General features: G+C 35.1%; 1 protein-coding gene across 1 annotated transcript in view; it reads right to left on the reverse strand.

Moving 5' to 3' along the window:
• Nucleotides 1-538: 538 nt before the first annotated feature.
• MTNR1A (melatonin receptor 1A) overlaps nt 539-18,653 on the reverse strand; it is a 58,835-nt gene continuing 40,720 nt past the window's right edge. Inside the window, exon 2 of the mRNA XM_086464071.1 lies at nt 539-1,407. Within this exon, the coding sequence (XP_086320197.1) occupies nt 539-1,407 (869 nt within the window). The remainder of the gene's footprint in view (nt 1,408-18,653) is intronic.

Below are 18,653 nucleotides of genomic sequence, written 5' to 3' on the forward strand. Positions count from 1 at the left end.
AATTGAGAAGTCAATCGAGAATGCCATTCCTAGGAAGGCTGATGAGATTTAATCTCAAAAAAATGAATAATCGTGTCCATGTTATGAGCAAAGCAATATAGGTAGAGGTACTTATCAAAAATTCTAATGAATTTTCAATTACCTTGATTTCTCACTTTACATTTCCTAACATATTTCATAAAGGTCAGGTTTCATCTTTCAAAAGAAGTTCTCAGAAATTTTAGAATCAGGACCATAATGTTGCCAGAAGCAGCAGGCAGAAAGTGGTAGGAATAGTTTTGTGATTTCTTTCATTGAGCCAGGCAATGTGGATACTTCTGTTTCAATCTCTTTCTAGTTTTTTATCTCCATTTAAGGAAAAAAAAAAAAAAAAAGGTATCCATGAATAACTTTTAATTGTGTTCTCAAATACCATGCAAGGAATTTAATCAAAGTGCTTTCAGTGTAGAAGAGATATTTCACTATACTATTTAACAGTAGGACTAATAAAACAGATACTTTATTTGGATGCTGTTGAGTGACAATAAGATTCCCATTGTCAGACAGAGTCCACCTTCACTTGATTGTTGTTTGTAATCAATGGTGAAGGTTTACTTTTCATCCTGTCTCCTGCATCATTAGAACTATCCTGGAAAAAAACCTTTGCGGTACAAAAAGTGACAATAATTCTCTTGTATTCTCTTCTGAAGTTCTGGTTCAGGAGTCCATATATGATAGCATTAAGGCAGCTGTTGAAATATGCCATGTAATAACTGGATACAAACAACCACTCTGGAATCCTAGGGATCACAGTTTCTGGATTGACAGCCACAGCCAGGCCTATAAAGTTCAAAGGTGCCCAGCAGACTGCAAACAGCACAAATACCACAAACATGGTTACAAAGTTTCTGAAGTCATGTGGTTTCAGCCTGGGGTTGTTATCTGGTTTAACCCTTCGCCTTACCTGAATAACCAGGATCCATATTCTCAAGTAACAGAAAGTGACTATGGCTATAGGAAGCAGGAAATGGAAAAACACAACTGCTATTGTATATGCTGAGCTCACAGACTGTGCAAACGTACATGAGTAAATCCTGGGGTCATACTGTAGTGATCCCACAAACAGGTTGGGCACAATAGCAACAAATGTTAGGACCCAGATAAGAACAACATAGCACAATGAATTCTTGTCACTGTACAACTTGTCATATTTGAGACTGTGGCAGATATAGCAGTAACGATTGATAGCGATGCCTGTAATATTGAAGATTGATCCAATGACACTCAGGCCCATCAAGAAGCCACTAATCTGGCAGTGAAGGTATCCCAGATTCCATCCGTTGTGAAATACAGATGTGAGGACCAGTGGATATGGGTAGATTGCTACAACCAAGTCTGCAACTGCCAGGCTTACAACAAATACATTTCCTGAAAAATAAATATAAAAAGGCAAGTATTAGTTTTTCTTTTGCTCTTTCCTGTCACTGCTACTTCAATATATTAATGAGTGGCCTTAGTGCAACACTTTAAATATAATCAGTTTCTACTTTCTAGATCACAATTCATTGTCATATATCAGAAATAAGACATTCATTTTTAATCAAAGAAAGAAGTAGCTTAACTTAAAGATGCACCTTTTAAAAGAAAACAGTCTTTGCGTTTAATTAACATGACTTAATATTTTCACCATCTCATTTATTTGGCTTCTTCCAATCACACAGACTCAGAATTCATATCAAATTCAAATATTCATAACTTTAAGCCTTGCTTCTTTGATTTTAAATAGTCTCTCTTGAAAAATCAGCAGAAATAATATGATTACTAACAAATTTCAAAATTCACATTTACCTTCCATATTTAATTTAATTACCTTTCCTTACATTACCCCTCAAATTTTCCAGTCCTGAAATAAAAATCTTTTTTTTCCCATTCGTATTTCAAGTTTCCATGACTTCAACGTGACTTTTAAAGTGACTCTTTTTTAATCTACTGCCTAGCACTTAACTAAACTTCTAAGAGTCTAGCTGAACACAAACTTAGTTGTCTTTCCTAAATTGAGAGACATACTCTTCAGTAAAAGAAGTGGTGCTGGGCAATGACCTAGACAATTCCCAGACACTATTGATGCCACAGTCTTCTCTGCGTCCAAACTGCAAAATTAAGCAATGATCCATTCTCTTGGTTCATGTTCTAATTAAAACAAAGTGAGGTTATTTTAGACCATGTTAGTTCTTGATAGAAACCCTCTCTGTTCTTGAAAGACAGTAAAACCCATCATAACTACATGTTCTGAATTAATCTTTTGAGCATCGATTATATATTCTTTTAGTTGCTTAAACGATAACTCATCTGAATGCCTCCCAACTATTCTAGCTTCTAAGAAGGTCACAAGATACATTGATATAGCTTTTATTAATTTTTTAAAAATAACTACTACGTGTATTGGTCTAGTTATTCATGTCCATATTCAGAGAAAGCTATAAATGTGTGTACATATATAAATGCATGTGTATGCATATATACATAGGTATGTGTGTGTTGGAGATTATATTTTGGAATTTTGAGATTATTCACTCAAGATGAAATATGAGCTCCTATTGTAACCTGGACAAAAATGCATTGCTAGTTTTAGATAACGCAGAATTTTGTTATTAATCCAAAGTGGGCTTGGTGAACTATTTTATGCATTTATTTTGAGCAGAAAAAATACAAATAGATAAAAGGTTAAAATAGGTTAAACGAAAAGATAAAAGTATCTATGGACCAGTAGGGCATTTTGGCTCCTATAATTCTCAGAACTATTTTTTTAATGTATTATCTCAAACATTTTAAAATGCATATTCGCTCACTAATCTTATGCTTTAAATGGCCAAGTAGAAATATTAAATCTGCAAACACTTACAGAGAAAAACATAGAAATTATCTGGCTCAGGATGCTACTTACTCTTTTTTGTTGAACTTCTTCTACATGCACAAAGTACCACATTGATATTTATACTAATGGCAGCTGGGGCAAATGGCCTCAGCTAAAACATTGCTACACTAGTTTTCATAGATTTTGTATCTAGATTTATAAACAACATTCTCTTGATAGTGTCTGCAGTTGATTCTTCTTTTGTCTGGGAATTCACTGCCAGACTGAAATATGCTTATCCTGAAGCCTTTAGCACAATTCCAGATCATTTCAGCACAAACAGCAAAGCTCCTTTAAGCAGGAGAATAGTGAAAAACCCACTGCTTTCAGAATTTACCTTTGATATAGTGGCAAGCAATACAAGAATGGATAAAGACACTATAAGAAACTCAGAGCTCTGTGTTTATCTTATGAATTAAGAAGTGGAAAGTGAACGAGAAGTTGCTGCTGGCAGGGTATTTTTCCCTGCCCAGAATGTTGCAGGTTTGATGAAATGGCACCATATAAACTCCAGATGAGACAAAGAACTGGGACACTTATTTAAATGTAATACTTAGAAGAATCCTGTTTATAATTGCTTATAAATTTTCTGCTGACTTGGAGACTGCCCATCTCAAGCTTCTCCCTGTCATCCATTGAAACTTCTGCTGGTGCTTTCCATTAATATTGCTGATATCATTATTTACCTGCTTGAGCCAAAAGATTCAAATATAAGAACAAAGCTAAAAGCATGTGGGGATTTTCCCTTTGTTGAAAGAAGACAGATGATATACTTTTCTCTGAACATTTTTAGCAGCTCTGTGCTTTGGAAGCAACTGAAGCTAGGAAGAGTAGGCACTCTGTCTCTGAACCAGCCAAATTTCAGGCTTCCATAAACTGGTATGCCATGCTTGTCCCAGCTTATCTTCTCAGTTGGCTGCCGTAGAGCAACAAACTGAAATTCTTGGAAATATAAGCTTTTTCATATGGAAATTGGAGGCTAGCAGGATATCCTGGAAGCCTGCCTTTTAAAAAAAATCATGAGCTTGGGAACCAAGTCCCAGACTGACAACTCATGGTTAGCATCTCACCTGGATGACCAAAGCATTGGGCTAGGAACTGCCTGGAAACCAGATACCTGCTTACAGAGAGGACTTTTAACCTGCCTTCCAGGAAGGGTTATCTTCAAACTTGAGTTCAGACACATTTTTCTTGTGAGCACAGAAACTTTGTTGATAAGATAGAATAGAAAATTCAAGTAAAAATTTATTTGGGATTAGTATGTCTGTTGTATATTTTGAGGTTCATTGTTTCAGACTGAAGTTGGATCTGAAATGATGTTGAGCTTTCATATGTTATATAATATACAATTTAAAAATACGATCCTAGATTTAGGAACCCACTATTAGTGGAAAATATTGATATTTTATGAAATTCCCATATATTTGATGGCATATTGTGAAATTAAACACCTGTGTTTGTGGAACACTTGGTATTGTAGAGGTAAATACCATCAAAAAAGTGGGAACAATTATTTTTTATCTTCAGAGTTGGGCTTGAACAGAATGCTGTAACTGAAGCCTGAAGCTCCATATTGAATCCTTTAAAAAACCCACAAAATCAAAATCTTGAATAACTCTTCCTTGAACAAAAAGTATTAATTCTCCTTAAAGAGTGAGATCATGTTGCTGTGAAAAAATATGATTTATGTAATTAAAGAATGCATTACTGTTCATTAACACCAGTTGGCCAAACTGAGAAGGTAGAGGCTGAGTTTCTTGATTTTGACACATCAAATAAACTTTAATAAACTTAAGCAGATGCTGTGCCATGGATGTATGTGTGAAGAAAGAATCTACTGGTAACCAGCTTCAGCAGGCTATGCTTTTACATGCAGTCTAAAGCAACCTTCCACTAAATAATTTCACCACCCTTACTGGAAAAAAAAGAAAGACGCCTTTCTGCTTAGCTAACACATAGCAACATCAGACCTACCTGGTGAACAAAAAACTGCATTAAAGCAACAGAAAACAAACAAGTGCTCTCCTGGACAATTTTACTTTTCCAAGAGCAAAATATGACATAAACTGAGTGTAAAAACCCTCACAGATTATGAAAAAAATGCTTATAGGATTAATTGTCATGATGTCAAAATAAATATAAGAGCAGCAAACAAGAACTGCATGATGTACTTGTATCAGTAGCAACTTGTATCTGTGTAACATATACAAATTACTATGTGTTTTGTTATTCCCTAGATTTAGTGCTAAGTATGTCCTGAAGTTACTGTGAATTAAAAGTTTCCAGAAATTTCTAGCAATTTAAATAAGCACAGAATATTAATGGAAAAAATTACAGTTACTTATTCTAAGTGGTGCTGAATGTCTCCCATAGAGTTAGACTGGAGGGCTGAGCACTTTGCCAGCAGATCAAAAAGGACTAATTCTTTCTGCAGTTTTAGGAGAACTGAGGGAGATGTCCTCTAAAGAGCTTATTTCTCAAGTGCTGAGACTGTAAAGTATTTTAACTCTTCCAAAACTTGTAGCCTAGGAAAAAAAAAAAAAATTGTAAAAAAGGAAAACAGCTTATCTATGGAACAAAATAACAATATTTTTAAGCATTAGGGACTCCAGCTAGAATTTTACGGTACTAAGGAAATTTGAATGAATTTTAGAGAAGATCTCATTTTGCTGGCAACATTGGTAAGGCTACAATTTCTCCTCCTTTTTTTCCAAGATATTTCTGTACCTTTTAATATTGGTTGCTAGGTCACTATTTCTGTTCACCTATTTCAAATTATGTCCTGTATAAATAACGTATTGGCTTCTTACAACAAATGCTTTCCAGACACCATCGTGTTTTCATCATGTTGTTACATTTTGAAGTCTGTAGCATTATGTTTCCTGTTCCTGCATTAGTGCTTCAGGTTGCACCTAATTTAGCTAAGAGGGATTTAAAGTCTTTATGGTAACTGGAGATGCTTTTGCTTTTGGCTAAGACTAAACAGTATATGCAGCTATCATTGAAGTTCTGTACAAAGCTTTTGTTTCAGTGGCCATCAACTCAGACCTCTAATGTGTACTTCTTAAGTATATCTTTAAGAAAGAGGGTAGTGGTAACATTTGCAATCTTGGACCAGTTCTAAGATCAAACTTAATTTCTAACTACCAGGTCCATGCCATTCTTATCTACTGTCTTTTTATCACGTGTCAGATATTGCCAGTTATGCTAACAGTAATTTCTGATTGTTTCATAACTAGGCTTAACATGATGCTTTGCTATAAATTTAGATCAAGCTTACTAGAAGTTGTGATGTATTCAAATACCATATTGCCAAGGTTGTTATGTCCACAGTTTCTATATATTTAATGGCACCAAAGTTTTTATTTACATTTGAAAGCACTGATTTCTGATTATTCTAATACTTCTACTGATTTTCTTCAAGGATAGCTTACAGATTTTTTTCTGGCATTTTGAAATGTTTCTTATTAATCCAGCCCTTGCTCAGAATGTTAATTTGGGATTTTATGTTGCTAGCTGAAAATAAGATTATGTGCACACCACTGGATGCCTGCAGCAGTAGAAAATTTAAATGTGGTGCCTCATAGCTGTAACTAAACGCTGCATCATACTGACAAATTTACATCTAGCAAAAGTAACAGCATTCATAGATAGCTGGCAAAACACCTGGTTTACAAAACTAGTAACTCTCCTTCGCAACTGAATGGTAGATTCTAGAATATAAGAAATCACACGAAATAAGGCAATGGGCTAGTTTATGAAGAACTCAAAATTAGAAGGCTAAGTGTAATTTTCAATATAACATGCTTCGTTTTGCTACTAAGAGCCGAACTTTTTCCTTAGAAGGGCATTTCATTAGGCCTCTGCTTCTCTCATGGTGTCCCAAATGACAAATATTAACACTAGATTTGTTTCATATTCCATGAACATTTTTGCCCTGAATGTTGTTCCATTAGCACCAGTATTTCACTTGTAAAACATCAGAAACAACTACAAAATCAAGGAGTGAAAGCTGATTTTTGTGAGTGCCTAATGCAAATTTAATAAAATATCCTTGTTCATGTATCTGGAGACTACAGCTTAGCTCTACAGGCGTCAGTAACCCTTCTCCCTGAGACCTGAACCAGTCATAATGTTTCAAGAAAAGGAAGATCTTTCCATAATCTTTCCAGGATCAATTTAATATTGGAAAGTTGCTGTACCTAGCAGCACAGTTCGGGTTTCCACAAAGGTCTCATGCAATAAAATGATTAAATGGAAATACCTGTAAGTGGGGTCAATGACCACTGTTTCTTAGGCAAAATCCCAAAGCCATGTAAGGTTACCCAGACAAGGAAGCATGCAGACAGCCCCAGCTTGACTGAAGAAAGATTGGAAAGGTTTAAGAAACTAACAGTCCTTGTAGCTCAGCATCAAAATGGCACAAAACAGCTGAGCAAAAATGTAGGAATAAATATTACATAAGCTCCAGTCACTCCTGGGAGCTTCATTCACTTTACAGATCATAATATCAACTCCCCTAGATCTGAAAAGCCTATTTTTAAACTAAAGGCACTATTTTTAAACCTGGCCTGAATCAAGAAGTCCACGTGCACATGAAATTTGAATAGCGTGATGGGCCTGTGGGTTTTGCTTCTCATTAGCAAATTAACCCTGATGCTGCAGATGGTGATGCAGAGAAATTTGAATGGCTTAAAGCCCACAATGAGCCTTTAAGCTTTAAGCACTATTCTCATTCCTTTTAAGCTGAAAAAAGACCTTGTATTATCTCGCAATTTTCTTAAAACCTCATTCAAATGTACACCTCTGTCACATAATAGAAGGGATTTTCAGACCCTCTATCATCTAGTTGGGACACTAATGAAACCAGCTGTGTAATTACAGACATGGCAATTGCCTACAGCTGTAATGATGTCAGGCAGGTAGCCTGTTAGGTAGCACTGAGGAGAGAGTATTAAATATTTACAGTTAGAACTCATTTATAATCTTACTAAGGTAGAGATTCTGAGTGTCATAGACAAGTTCAGATACTGCAATGACCTAAGTAACCTCAACTTCTAACTGCAGTTGATAGACATTTGGGGTGCTGAATTTTACTGGTCTGGTAAAGAACTACATAACAGTGTATTTGAAAGATAGGGAAGCATAGATTCGTTAAAGACCATGTTATCAGAATAATCCATATTGTAATACTTTATTCCAGTGTGCTGCATGTTGAAGAGAATCTGACATAATCAGCACAGCATAAAGGAAAAATCATACAGATGCACTCTGAAAATGATATACTGTATTTAGATTATAATAATTATCATACAGAAACTTCCAGTGAAGCTGCAGCAACAATTTAATTTGAAATGCCTATGCCATCTTCTGGTCAAGAAAATTAGATGCATGAAAGAGTAATTGCCAGAAAATGGCTGTGAGGAATTATATAATACTCAGAATAAAGGAATGGAAGATTTTGGTGTCAGGTCCAAGTTGACTGTAGCCAAACAGTATGTAGAAGTGATTAAGTAGTTTTGCAGATATGACAAAAGGCATAGAGTTTTCTGTGACTTTATCACCTACCACCTTTTTCTGCAGTCCCATGGCACACATAGTGAGACGGATACTGTTCTCCTTCTTACAGTCTAAAAATATTTGTCAGTGCTATTCTTGGTGGTTCAGTCATGAGAGGAAAGTGATGTGAGCTTTACTGTCAGGCAGAGAAAGGAATTGTATCCACATGCTGGGTGAGTGCTACAGACTTGGGGCATAGCTTGCCTCTGGCAGTTTTGTATGACATGTCAGGGCTGCTTTGAAAATGTCTCTTGTATTGGACCTCTCACATGATAGAAGTGCTTAGTTTGTACAAGGCTGTTGATTAGTAGGTACGTGGGATATTGAACATCTCAATACTGGCAAGACTGAGGTATTTCTGGGTATGCCAAGAAGGGTAATGCTGTCCACTGGGTGAATTTATGTGACATGAAATATAAAGCATCTGAGAAAAGTAGCAGTAAAGACAAGGCCTCAACTACCATTGCACATTTAGGCAGCTAATGTGGGAGCAGATAGGAATTGACTGAAGATCTTTTGTGGATCTAAACTCAAAAATCTAGAGGTGGTCAGGGTTTGGGTCTTTTTAAAGGATTTTTAAGAAGAGCAGTTTTAAAAAGGACTATAAATAATAGCAGTTGGAGCTACCAGTGAGCTTCAACATAACTAGTCTTTCTGTTACATTATGCAGTGCCATGAAATATTTCGCTTTGAGACTACATAGTAAGTTTGTGTTCAAGATAGTTTGCTTTAGAAGCAGCAGCAAATTGAATAAGACTTCTGTTCTTTTATGGAAAACTCTAAAATTTTATCAGAGTAATATCTAGCTAATACATACTTACTTTGGTAACAAGATTGTATTAAACTGGCAGTGTCATACAATCTTGTAGATTTATAATATAGAAATAATAGATGAAAGTGACTCTTGTTAAATAAGTAGTCCTGAAAATGAGTAATTCAGTTTTTTAAACACTTCATTGACAAATCTCCAGTATATGTTGATGAAATAAATAGTTTAATTGCTGTTTGACAAAAGTTTGAAGTGCCATATGCCTATTTTCTGATACTCAGAATGAATTTTGCTGTAGTTACATGTCTCACTCAGTGTGTAAACATATGCTTTTTCAATTCTATGGGTGTTTTTCACCAAAATGCGAAGTCATGACAACTAATCCAGTCAGATGTAATTCTGTTCAAATCATTCATAACTTAGGTTTTGTTTGTCCACCCAGACAAAGGTGAACTAAGACATAACCTAAAATATCACAAACGCTTGTAATGACATTGAAGTGAATAAAGAAACCCTGCTGTCTTGCAGCTGGATGTTAGAAATCGGGGCTGGCAGACTTAGTGGTGGATGTCTCGAGTTCTGCAACCCTGGTTTTGGCTCTGGTATCTGTTCTTTCTACAGTTCACTGGGCTGGTGTGTTTTCAAGGTCAGGACATCCATTCCCTTTGAACATCAGCCCCTTCTACCATGATGACGATATTTCAGAGACCAAATGGATTTGCCTGAATAACTTATCCACTTTTACAGAAGGGAATTATATTACCGCTTCTGATTTGATCTTTTCTATCTCTAATTTCTATGATTCATTTGTGAGGAAAAAAATCCTGTGGAACAGCCTGTTTTCCAGCAAGGTGTCGCCTAGATGTTACAGAACACCAAGGTTGTCATCACAGTTCAGCAAGCTGTATGAAACCGATTAGAATAACAATACTGCTGATGTCAGAGGATCACGCTACTGAACTGCATCTCAGCAGAATCAGCATAAGACTACTTTTTCCCCCTTCAACTGTATTTGCATTAGAGACTAGGAGTAAAAGGAAGGACAAAAATGGTACTGTCACAGTAATATTACAGCTCAGATAAATAAAACTAATAATACAGTTCAGAGACTAAAACAAATGAAAGGGGAAAACCAGGAAAAGGCAGAGAGAGATGCTCGTAAAATATAATTATATTTTGTATTTATACAAAATCTCATAGTTTAGTCAGGATCAGTGCTAGAAAATGGGAAGATACAGCCTATTCCCTTCCAAGTTCTAACATGTATTTTGAGAAAACAAGTAGGAGAAAACAGGAGTGTGAAAGTGCAACCACACAACTGACAGCAGACTGTATTATACTGTATATAATATTGGAAACATGAAATCCCTTTCCTGAATCTCTCTGAAAGTCACTGTTTTATGTAACAGGATTTTGTGGCTGAATTTGTCCATAGAATTATTCATAGGAAGAAAAAGAAGTTAAATTCTCAAGATTACAAAATAATCCATTTTCTTTCTGTTATGACTAATAACAGTATAGGCGGTCATTTAGCCAATCTCACATTTAACTGCAGAATCCACAGTAGACAGCAAAGTTAATGAAATGAGTTCTTAAAACAGTCTTCCCAGTTCTTTCTCCTAAAATCAGCAATCGTAGGAAATCTGCCAGGAAAATGGAAAATATCACTTCTATATAGTTAGACACGTGTATTTACTCTCCCTTCCTCTATCCACTTTCTATTCCTTTGTTCCTTTTCTCCCTTCTTTTATTTGTTCCATCACCATGTCTTTTCTCTCTTTACCACCTTACAGCCCAAAATCTTTTGCGTTTCTGACAGAAGCCTTTTTCCTTCCTTCTTTCCCCTCCTTTCATCTCTCTGTTTGTCCCAAGTTCCTTAAAAAAGGTGATTATCACATTACACTTCCACCTTAGCAGTTCAATGATTTTTAGAGTGTATTTCATTGTGTCATTATCAAAAACCCAGCTGCCTTCAGTTCTTCCTGCCTCCCTTTCATTTCTTCATTTTCTCTGTTGTGCTACAGCAAAAAAACAGAAGTTGAATGGTCCCAGACCACAGGGGGCCAAGTGAAATGGTATCAAGGGGAATTCACTAGAATAAGTGTTATTCTAATTGCAATATTGGTGGGGTTTGTTGATGAAAGAAACCGATGGTATCAAGAGCTCTTGCTCTTCTATAGCATCAGAAATGCATTTAGCACTGGAACAAACAGTGCAACTAGGACAAAGAGCTGGAATTTGTATACGCAGGCCTGCCCTCTCTTATTTTGTCTATTCTTCTTTATGAAAAGGAATTAGGAAAACAACTCTGGATTAAAAGAGAGTGAAAGCCCCATAATGTGTAGTTCCTCTTCTCCTATAAAAGTTTTTATAAACCTTGAGCAATTTACTTCAGCTATTGGACCAGAATAGACAGTTCTAGCCCAACACTGGAACACCTACACCATCCTCCCGTATCTGTGTACATCTGCAGCCTGCCAGGAGAATCCCTTCCTTAGCATGCGCTTTCGTAAATTTGGGAGCATCCACACTAACTGCAGGGTTCTGCACCTGCCACACTGGGGTAAAAATGTGTTAAGAAATAAAAATTAAATCTAAACTGGTTACACTGAGTGCTAAGCAAATTCAAAATATGACAAAGTAATTTAGGATTCAGACAACTTTCTTAAAGCATATCAGTATGAGAAATCTATTCAGGATTACTGCAACAAGCAATTAAAATGAAAATTGAAGTGTGTCAAAAGCTTAGAAGCATTAGTGTATTTTCCCCCTTTGTATTATTTAAAATAACATGGATTTAGATATATGACACAGGATAGATTTATAAGAAATTAAAGAAGTAGTAGTTTACTCATTATTGCCCTGATTCATACAGGTAATTAATTATCACATTTCAGCACCTGTATAGTATACTGTATAGTATAACTAACTCAGAAATAATGTTTGTTTGCTTATATTAGATGTGTATTTTAAAATAACTTGCTGATAAAACCTCAGGCTACAGCTGAAATTTGATATTAGAGAAGGAATGAAGACATTGCCCTACCTTAAGTAAAATTTTAATTTGTATCAAAAATTGGCAGAAATATGTAGTTTATCTGCACCTAGACATTTTTTTGTTGTTGTTTTTCCTCCTAAAGATATAATTTCTAGTGCTCTAACAGAACTAAAATTGATCTGGAGAAAACAGTTTCTCCATTTTCTAATGCTATTCCCATTCCTAGTAGCAATAGTCTACAGAGATCTTAAGATAAACTTTAACATTTATGACATTTAAATGTCCGTACAAATATTTTCATTTATTTTAAAGCTTCTCAGGATTCTCATCTTTGTACAGCTTACTTTCTTCATTACAAAAAACAACAGGCAGTACAGATGAAATAACAGGAACAAATTGACTACAAATAATTTATAGAACTTTAAAAATATTAAGTCGTTATTCCTTTAATTCTTCAGACAAATAAAAACATGAGTTTTTTTTCAGTATTTCTTGTGGGCAGCCTAAAATACACACTGTGACTTCACTGCAGGGAAATAATGAAGATATCCTAAATTCATACCAATAACTTTACAGTACACAAAGATATGAGAAGCACTGATGCACACGTACATCAGCTAGTTATTCTGCAACAAAATTAATGATGGCATTTAAAAACATTAAAATTGTTCAAATAATTTTAAATATAATATTTAGAACAGGAATTATAACCCTACCTAAGCTTTTCATAGTACAAAATGTTTGGAATGTCCTCCATTTAGGCTTCACGACCTATGGGTCAAGTGGTAGTTACTGCTTATGACAGAATACGGAAACAGGACTCTTGGCTTGGATATACAAGTGTAGTTAATATCTCCGCTTAAATCTTAACTGAATAAACTATTTTTTGCCATCAGTCTGAATAATAAAACTTCCACAGATGTTGGCTCTAGTTTGACCAGGCTCTAGAAGGTACAATGAGGAGGGGAATTCATTTATTGTTTGTTGCTTTTTGTATTCCCTGCATGATGGAATTTTTCACACAGTACAGAATAAAATTTCCAAGCAATAATTATTTGTGAGAAACTAGTAAGAGAAATATTCAGGTATGATTGCCCTTTGACATCATAGAAGACTTTAGGTATTTCCACAATGTACCCTGATGTGTTTACATAAGTAAGGTCAATCTGTTAAAGTATTTTCCTTCTTTTTAGTAAATACTGATAGACAACTCAAAATATTTCAATATACTTTTGGTTATTTAATTAGTAAATACATGACTTTTATATTTAATGCTTCTTAGAAATGAAGCAGGGACTATGCCTTTTATCTTAACAGTATTAGTTCTTTACTAAGAGCTCACTTATATGGAGACATGTAATTTAGCATGCTGATGAATTTGCCAAACCATTACGACCTTAGAAGTAGGCTTTTGACTAGAAGCAATTGGCTAAAATAATGATTTAGCTAACTCCACTGACTTCAGACAAGTTGAAGTAGTGTAAGTGAGCAAATAAGTGACTCTGTGTATTGAATATATCTCATAAATTTATTATTGAATTATAATGTCTCTCCATCTTGTTTTAGTTACTTGCCTGTTCTCTGGGTGTTTCTTTCATGAAGGGTGATGTGGAATTCTTCAGAAATCATTTATTTTTAATTATTTTTAACTTATTGTTTAAGTCCAAACTTCCTGTCTATCAGCGAATGTAGATGAAGGACAATGAGGCTACGGCAGTAGCTAATAGGAAAGAAATATACAAATGGTGTTGACTTTCAGTACCTACATATGTCTTCCGAACTTATCACTCAAGGTTCTTACTACAACCTGTAGCACCAGAAAAATCTGTCCAGTGATGAAATAAATCAAATAAATTGCTGAAACCAATACTTGATGTCAAAAGTACTGGATTTTGTATTATGGTAATTTCAGTACGGTAGCATTTAAAAGTTGAGTTATGATATCTCATCTGAAGTATTTGTATCCATTGATTCTTGTTATGACTCAGAAACATCCTAACTGCTCACCTTGAGAATCCAAACACAGTTTGTAAAATCAAGTTCAATACCACCAGTGTAAAAAAATGTGAACCCTTTCTCTGTGCAAAAATAAAATAGATTTGGAAAACTATACCACCAATATAATCTTAGTCTCATAATATTATGTATGTAATACCTTGGCTGTTGGAGCTCCTTTACTTTTTTAGTGCCTATTTTTTGTCTTACACTCCTTTCTATCTTTGTTTAAATGTTAGAGAGAATCTTACAGAAAAAGCTTTTAAGCAAGCTGGAAAGCTAAATACAGATAGCTAAAGATAGTATCCTTTTAAATATTCAGTAAAAACTTTGCCTGTTCTCCCTCTGAACCTTACTCCTGAGGTCTTCATCTTTTTTTAGGTACAGGTTTTTAGTGTGCCAACATACTTCATTATTTAACAAAATTTAACAAACCAGAAGTCAACATTTCTGCTTAGGAAGCTAAAAATAAAGAAGGCACTCAAAGAAAGGTGGGATAATTACCTCAATGAATATTAAAAAAAAAAAATCCCTATGCTGAAAGGATGCCAGAAAGAAAAGGTTCTGTACAATAAGTGTATGTCAAAGATTCAGTGTATTTATACTGTGCTGCAAAACCTGACATGAAGTTTATTATGAAGAGGAGAGAGTGGTAAGTAAGTGGTAAGGCAGCCTCAGCTTCAGACAGTACTGAACAGTCTCTTTGCTTTTCTTTACTTTGGTCTATTAGGGAATAATCACCTTATCTTTAAAACATTATCTTCGTAAAATGTTCTACAGGTGACAATGCCAAGAAAAGGGGAGAGAAAGAGTCTTCCACATTTCAGCTAAAGCCTCCTAGATTTCCTTACTATAGTTTCAGAAACATCTGTATTTAGCTTTGTAGGTGAAAAGATTTCTTCAACAGTTCTGAAAGTGAAAGACAGCTTGAGCTCCTCAGAGAGCCACTTTAGCTGTACATGGGTATGAGCACAAAAATGTTTGCTGTAGCAGATTAAAGTATTTTGTAAAGTAACAGCAGAAAGGCTTCCCTAAAAGATGTGAAAATTCTTCACTTTCTCAAAAAATATGTAAACCTAGACTAGCTGCCTTCATTTGTGTGAAATAAAACTGGTCAGTCCATGATGCAGAAGTAACTATTTGGTAACAGTTAAAAAAACTCCTTCAAACTTTTTATTGAAATTGTGTGTGTCAGTTGCAATCACTGATGGGTAACAGTAGTATTTGCTGTCATTATATTAATTATATTATTATATTAATTTCCTGATAGACTTGAATTTATATTTTAGAAAAGTCCAAGTGGATTTCTTTTATAAATTACAATATCTGGAATAGGACAGGGTCAGTTCTTTATGACATTTTCAGGTATATTCTATTAACAAGGTCAAGCTTTCTGTAAATTTGGTGTGGCAAGATGTTTAGCTAGTCAGAGCTTTAAAATACATAAATTAACCTTCTCCTTACAGTATGCTCAACAAAGAAAACCATTTAAGATAAAGAAGAATAAAAATAAACCAGTTTCTCCCTGCCTTTTTTGTACTTTCAAGGCAGATCCCTTCTTCCAGGATTGATTTCAGTCAGTTCAAGGACTTTGATGGTCTCCTGTGGTCCTCTTCTCCCCATTTTCAGGCCTGATCTGTTTTGTGTTCTCAGCCATCTCAGTCCTTGCTGTAGCTGCAGGCTTTTTCTTCTTGATGCCTTCCTGTGCCTGGTCTTCCTCTTGGCCAGTGCTTGCTTTTATTGACCCTGCTTCTGAGGGAGAGAGTCATCTCCCCTTTTTTCTGGGGGGTAAACTGCACCCAGATATGCCTTTACTAACAGAAGGGAGCACGCAGAGTGAGAAAAAAGGAAACACATGCCTTTAGTCAGACTTAAGGGAGAGAAGAACAGTAGTTAACTTTTCATCTTCAAGACAGTTCCTGAAGATGCCTCTTTTAAGTCTGCAAGGAATGAAAACCCTATGCCAAACTAACAAGTCAAACAAATGAACAAACACATCCAACTTTTTTCTTCCAGGATAAGAAGAAACTTAGCTATATGAGATTTTCAGTGGATGTATAGAAGTTAGCAGATGTATAAAGCAGGGGCAGGTTCAGCAGTGTTGACAAAGCTGTTGGGTTGCTAGTTGTTCAGTATCTTTAGGCAGGCATAACTGAGGTTCAGTGCTTATTAATCAAGCACATAATGTGAAGGCAGGAAACAGATGTTAGCTTCTTACTATTTGCCTTTACTAAAGGGGGAATTTGTGTTCCATGGACAAAAGACACACCAGAGTCCAATATTTTGTGCCAATTCGCAGTGATTGGCTTGTTTTCTTTAATCTGTTCTAGTGCCTAAATTTTTGTGGAACTAATGCTGTGGCTCCATGTTCCATACCAAGCTCTTAATTTTCTTTGTATTTGTCAAAAAGAAGGAAAAAAAAGACAAATGTCAGCATCTTCACATAAAACTGACAAATTGCTCTAAATATATTTTTCTTTGATACAAGTCAGAGAATCTACGCCTTACCACATCTCTAGAAGGAAAAGTAGCTAATCAGTTATTTACAGTCTCAGGTGGGACCAGCACTAAATGGCACACAGAACTGGATTTTGTCCCTGCCTCATTGTACAACTTTGTAATTCCTTTTTGTCCTATGAATCTGTATTCTCGTCTGGCTTTTGTATTCCTCCTTTTTCTCAACTTTTTTCCATATTCCTCTTTTCCAGTATCTATATATTATGTATTTATAATCACTCTGTGGACAAAATCTGTATTCTCAGTGTTACATATGCTATTGCATCTAACAGTATATAGTTAAGAAAAAACGCTTTTTTGATTTATTACTATATTTCCAATGCTGTGTTCATACAGATAATTAACATTTAACATACAGAAACTAAGATTATTTGTGACAATGAAGCTTTCCTCCCTGTTCTACCTGATTCTGAGTGAGCAAAAATAGGCTAAAATGCACAGGATGATGATCACCCAAGAATGATAAAATTCTGTTATCCTTAAAGGACATAGAAATTAAGTTTCTGCAGTTTCTGGTAACAATCAGGATTGTAAAACTAATTATTTTCATGAACATTTGTTCAACATCCAGTTCACTGTTGAGAAATGCCAGACTCTAAGCATTAGAGGCTGCCTTTTCACTGTGAACCTAGCTGCTCTTGCTCTTCTCCTGTGGAGACTTTCTAAAACACAGTTATGTGGTGCGGGAGGGAAGTGGAGCAGATCTTTCTCCATCTTCCTATCACAAATGCATCCAGGAGCTAAAGCTAAGTGTGGTAGTCTAACATGTTTAACATGCTGACATTGTTTTCTGTCAATATGTATATACAGCTTGTAAGATTTTGATCTATATGTATTGCTTGTATCTGTGTGTTTTCTAATGAGTTTAGAAACAATAATTGATGCAGCTCAATGGCTATATTCATATGTAGTCTTCTAATGATGACTATTGAACAAATATGGGCCATAAAAGACTGGAACTAATCTTAGCTATGTTGTGGAAAAGAAGCATGGACTGCCATGCATTTGTGGTTCCATAAATAGGGTTACCTGAAATCACTGCTGCCTCTAGTTCATAATAAAAATTTAATTTTAAATATAAATTTGATTATAGTTAGTACGAGATTTAAGATTTAAAAATCATGCTATCCATGAGTTCAAATTACAAATCAATCTCACAGCAACTTCAGTTGAACAAATATAGAGTATTTGGACTATGGTTTGTGGTGTTAAATGACTGCATTAATATTTTAATGTGATAAGCCTATTGTTCATACATAAAATGATTCACTGAGAACATCAGTTACTATATAGTGATCTTTTAGTATTCCCTACAGCACCTTGCTCATTGAGACTATTAATCTTCATAAAAATGAAGGGAAGGAATCCTAATGTCAAAAAAACCCAATGATAGAAGTCTAGTGAAATTCTCAAACCACCACAAACACATCCTGCATTTTCTGTTTCTCATGTTCATTATTATAGCACACAATAGAGCCCTTCAAGGAAAACACCTGCAAATTTCCATTAGCAGTAATTGCATTTCATTATTTTAGTCACCTCCTCCCAAGAAAAATTAACCAGAGTGTATGATTTCAAAGTAATACTTTTCTAGAAGAAAATTCCGAGAAGCAATAGAATTAAAATATTAGCTGTTGGCTATTTAAAATGTTGCTATAGTCAACTGCTTCAGAATTTTTTTAATCAAATTCTGAAAAAGCAGCATGATTACAAAAAACTTTAATGGGACTTGAATAGCTCTATTTTTTTAATTTCAACACAGTATCTTTTTAAGTTTCAACATACTAATTCATTATGATGCAGTCTCCAAAATAAACCAGGCATAACTTGTTTCCTTGTAAAGTTAACTATTCCGCAAATTGAATTAATTTATTTGCACTCAAGTGTGTTTAAGAGTGAATAAAACCACCCCAATAGATTCA

Source organism: Leptosomus discolor, chromosome 4, assembly GCF_034619465.1.
Source record: "Leptosomus discolor isolate bLepDis1 chromosome 4, bLepDis1.hap2, whole genome shotgun sequence".
Lineage (NCBI taxonomy): Eukaryota > Metazoa > Chordata > Aves > Leptosomiformes > Leptosomidae > Leptosomus > Leptosomus discolor.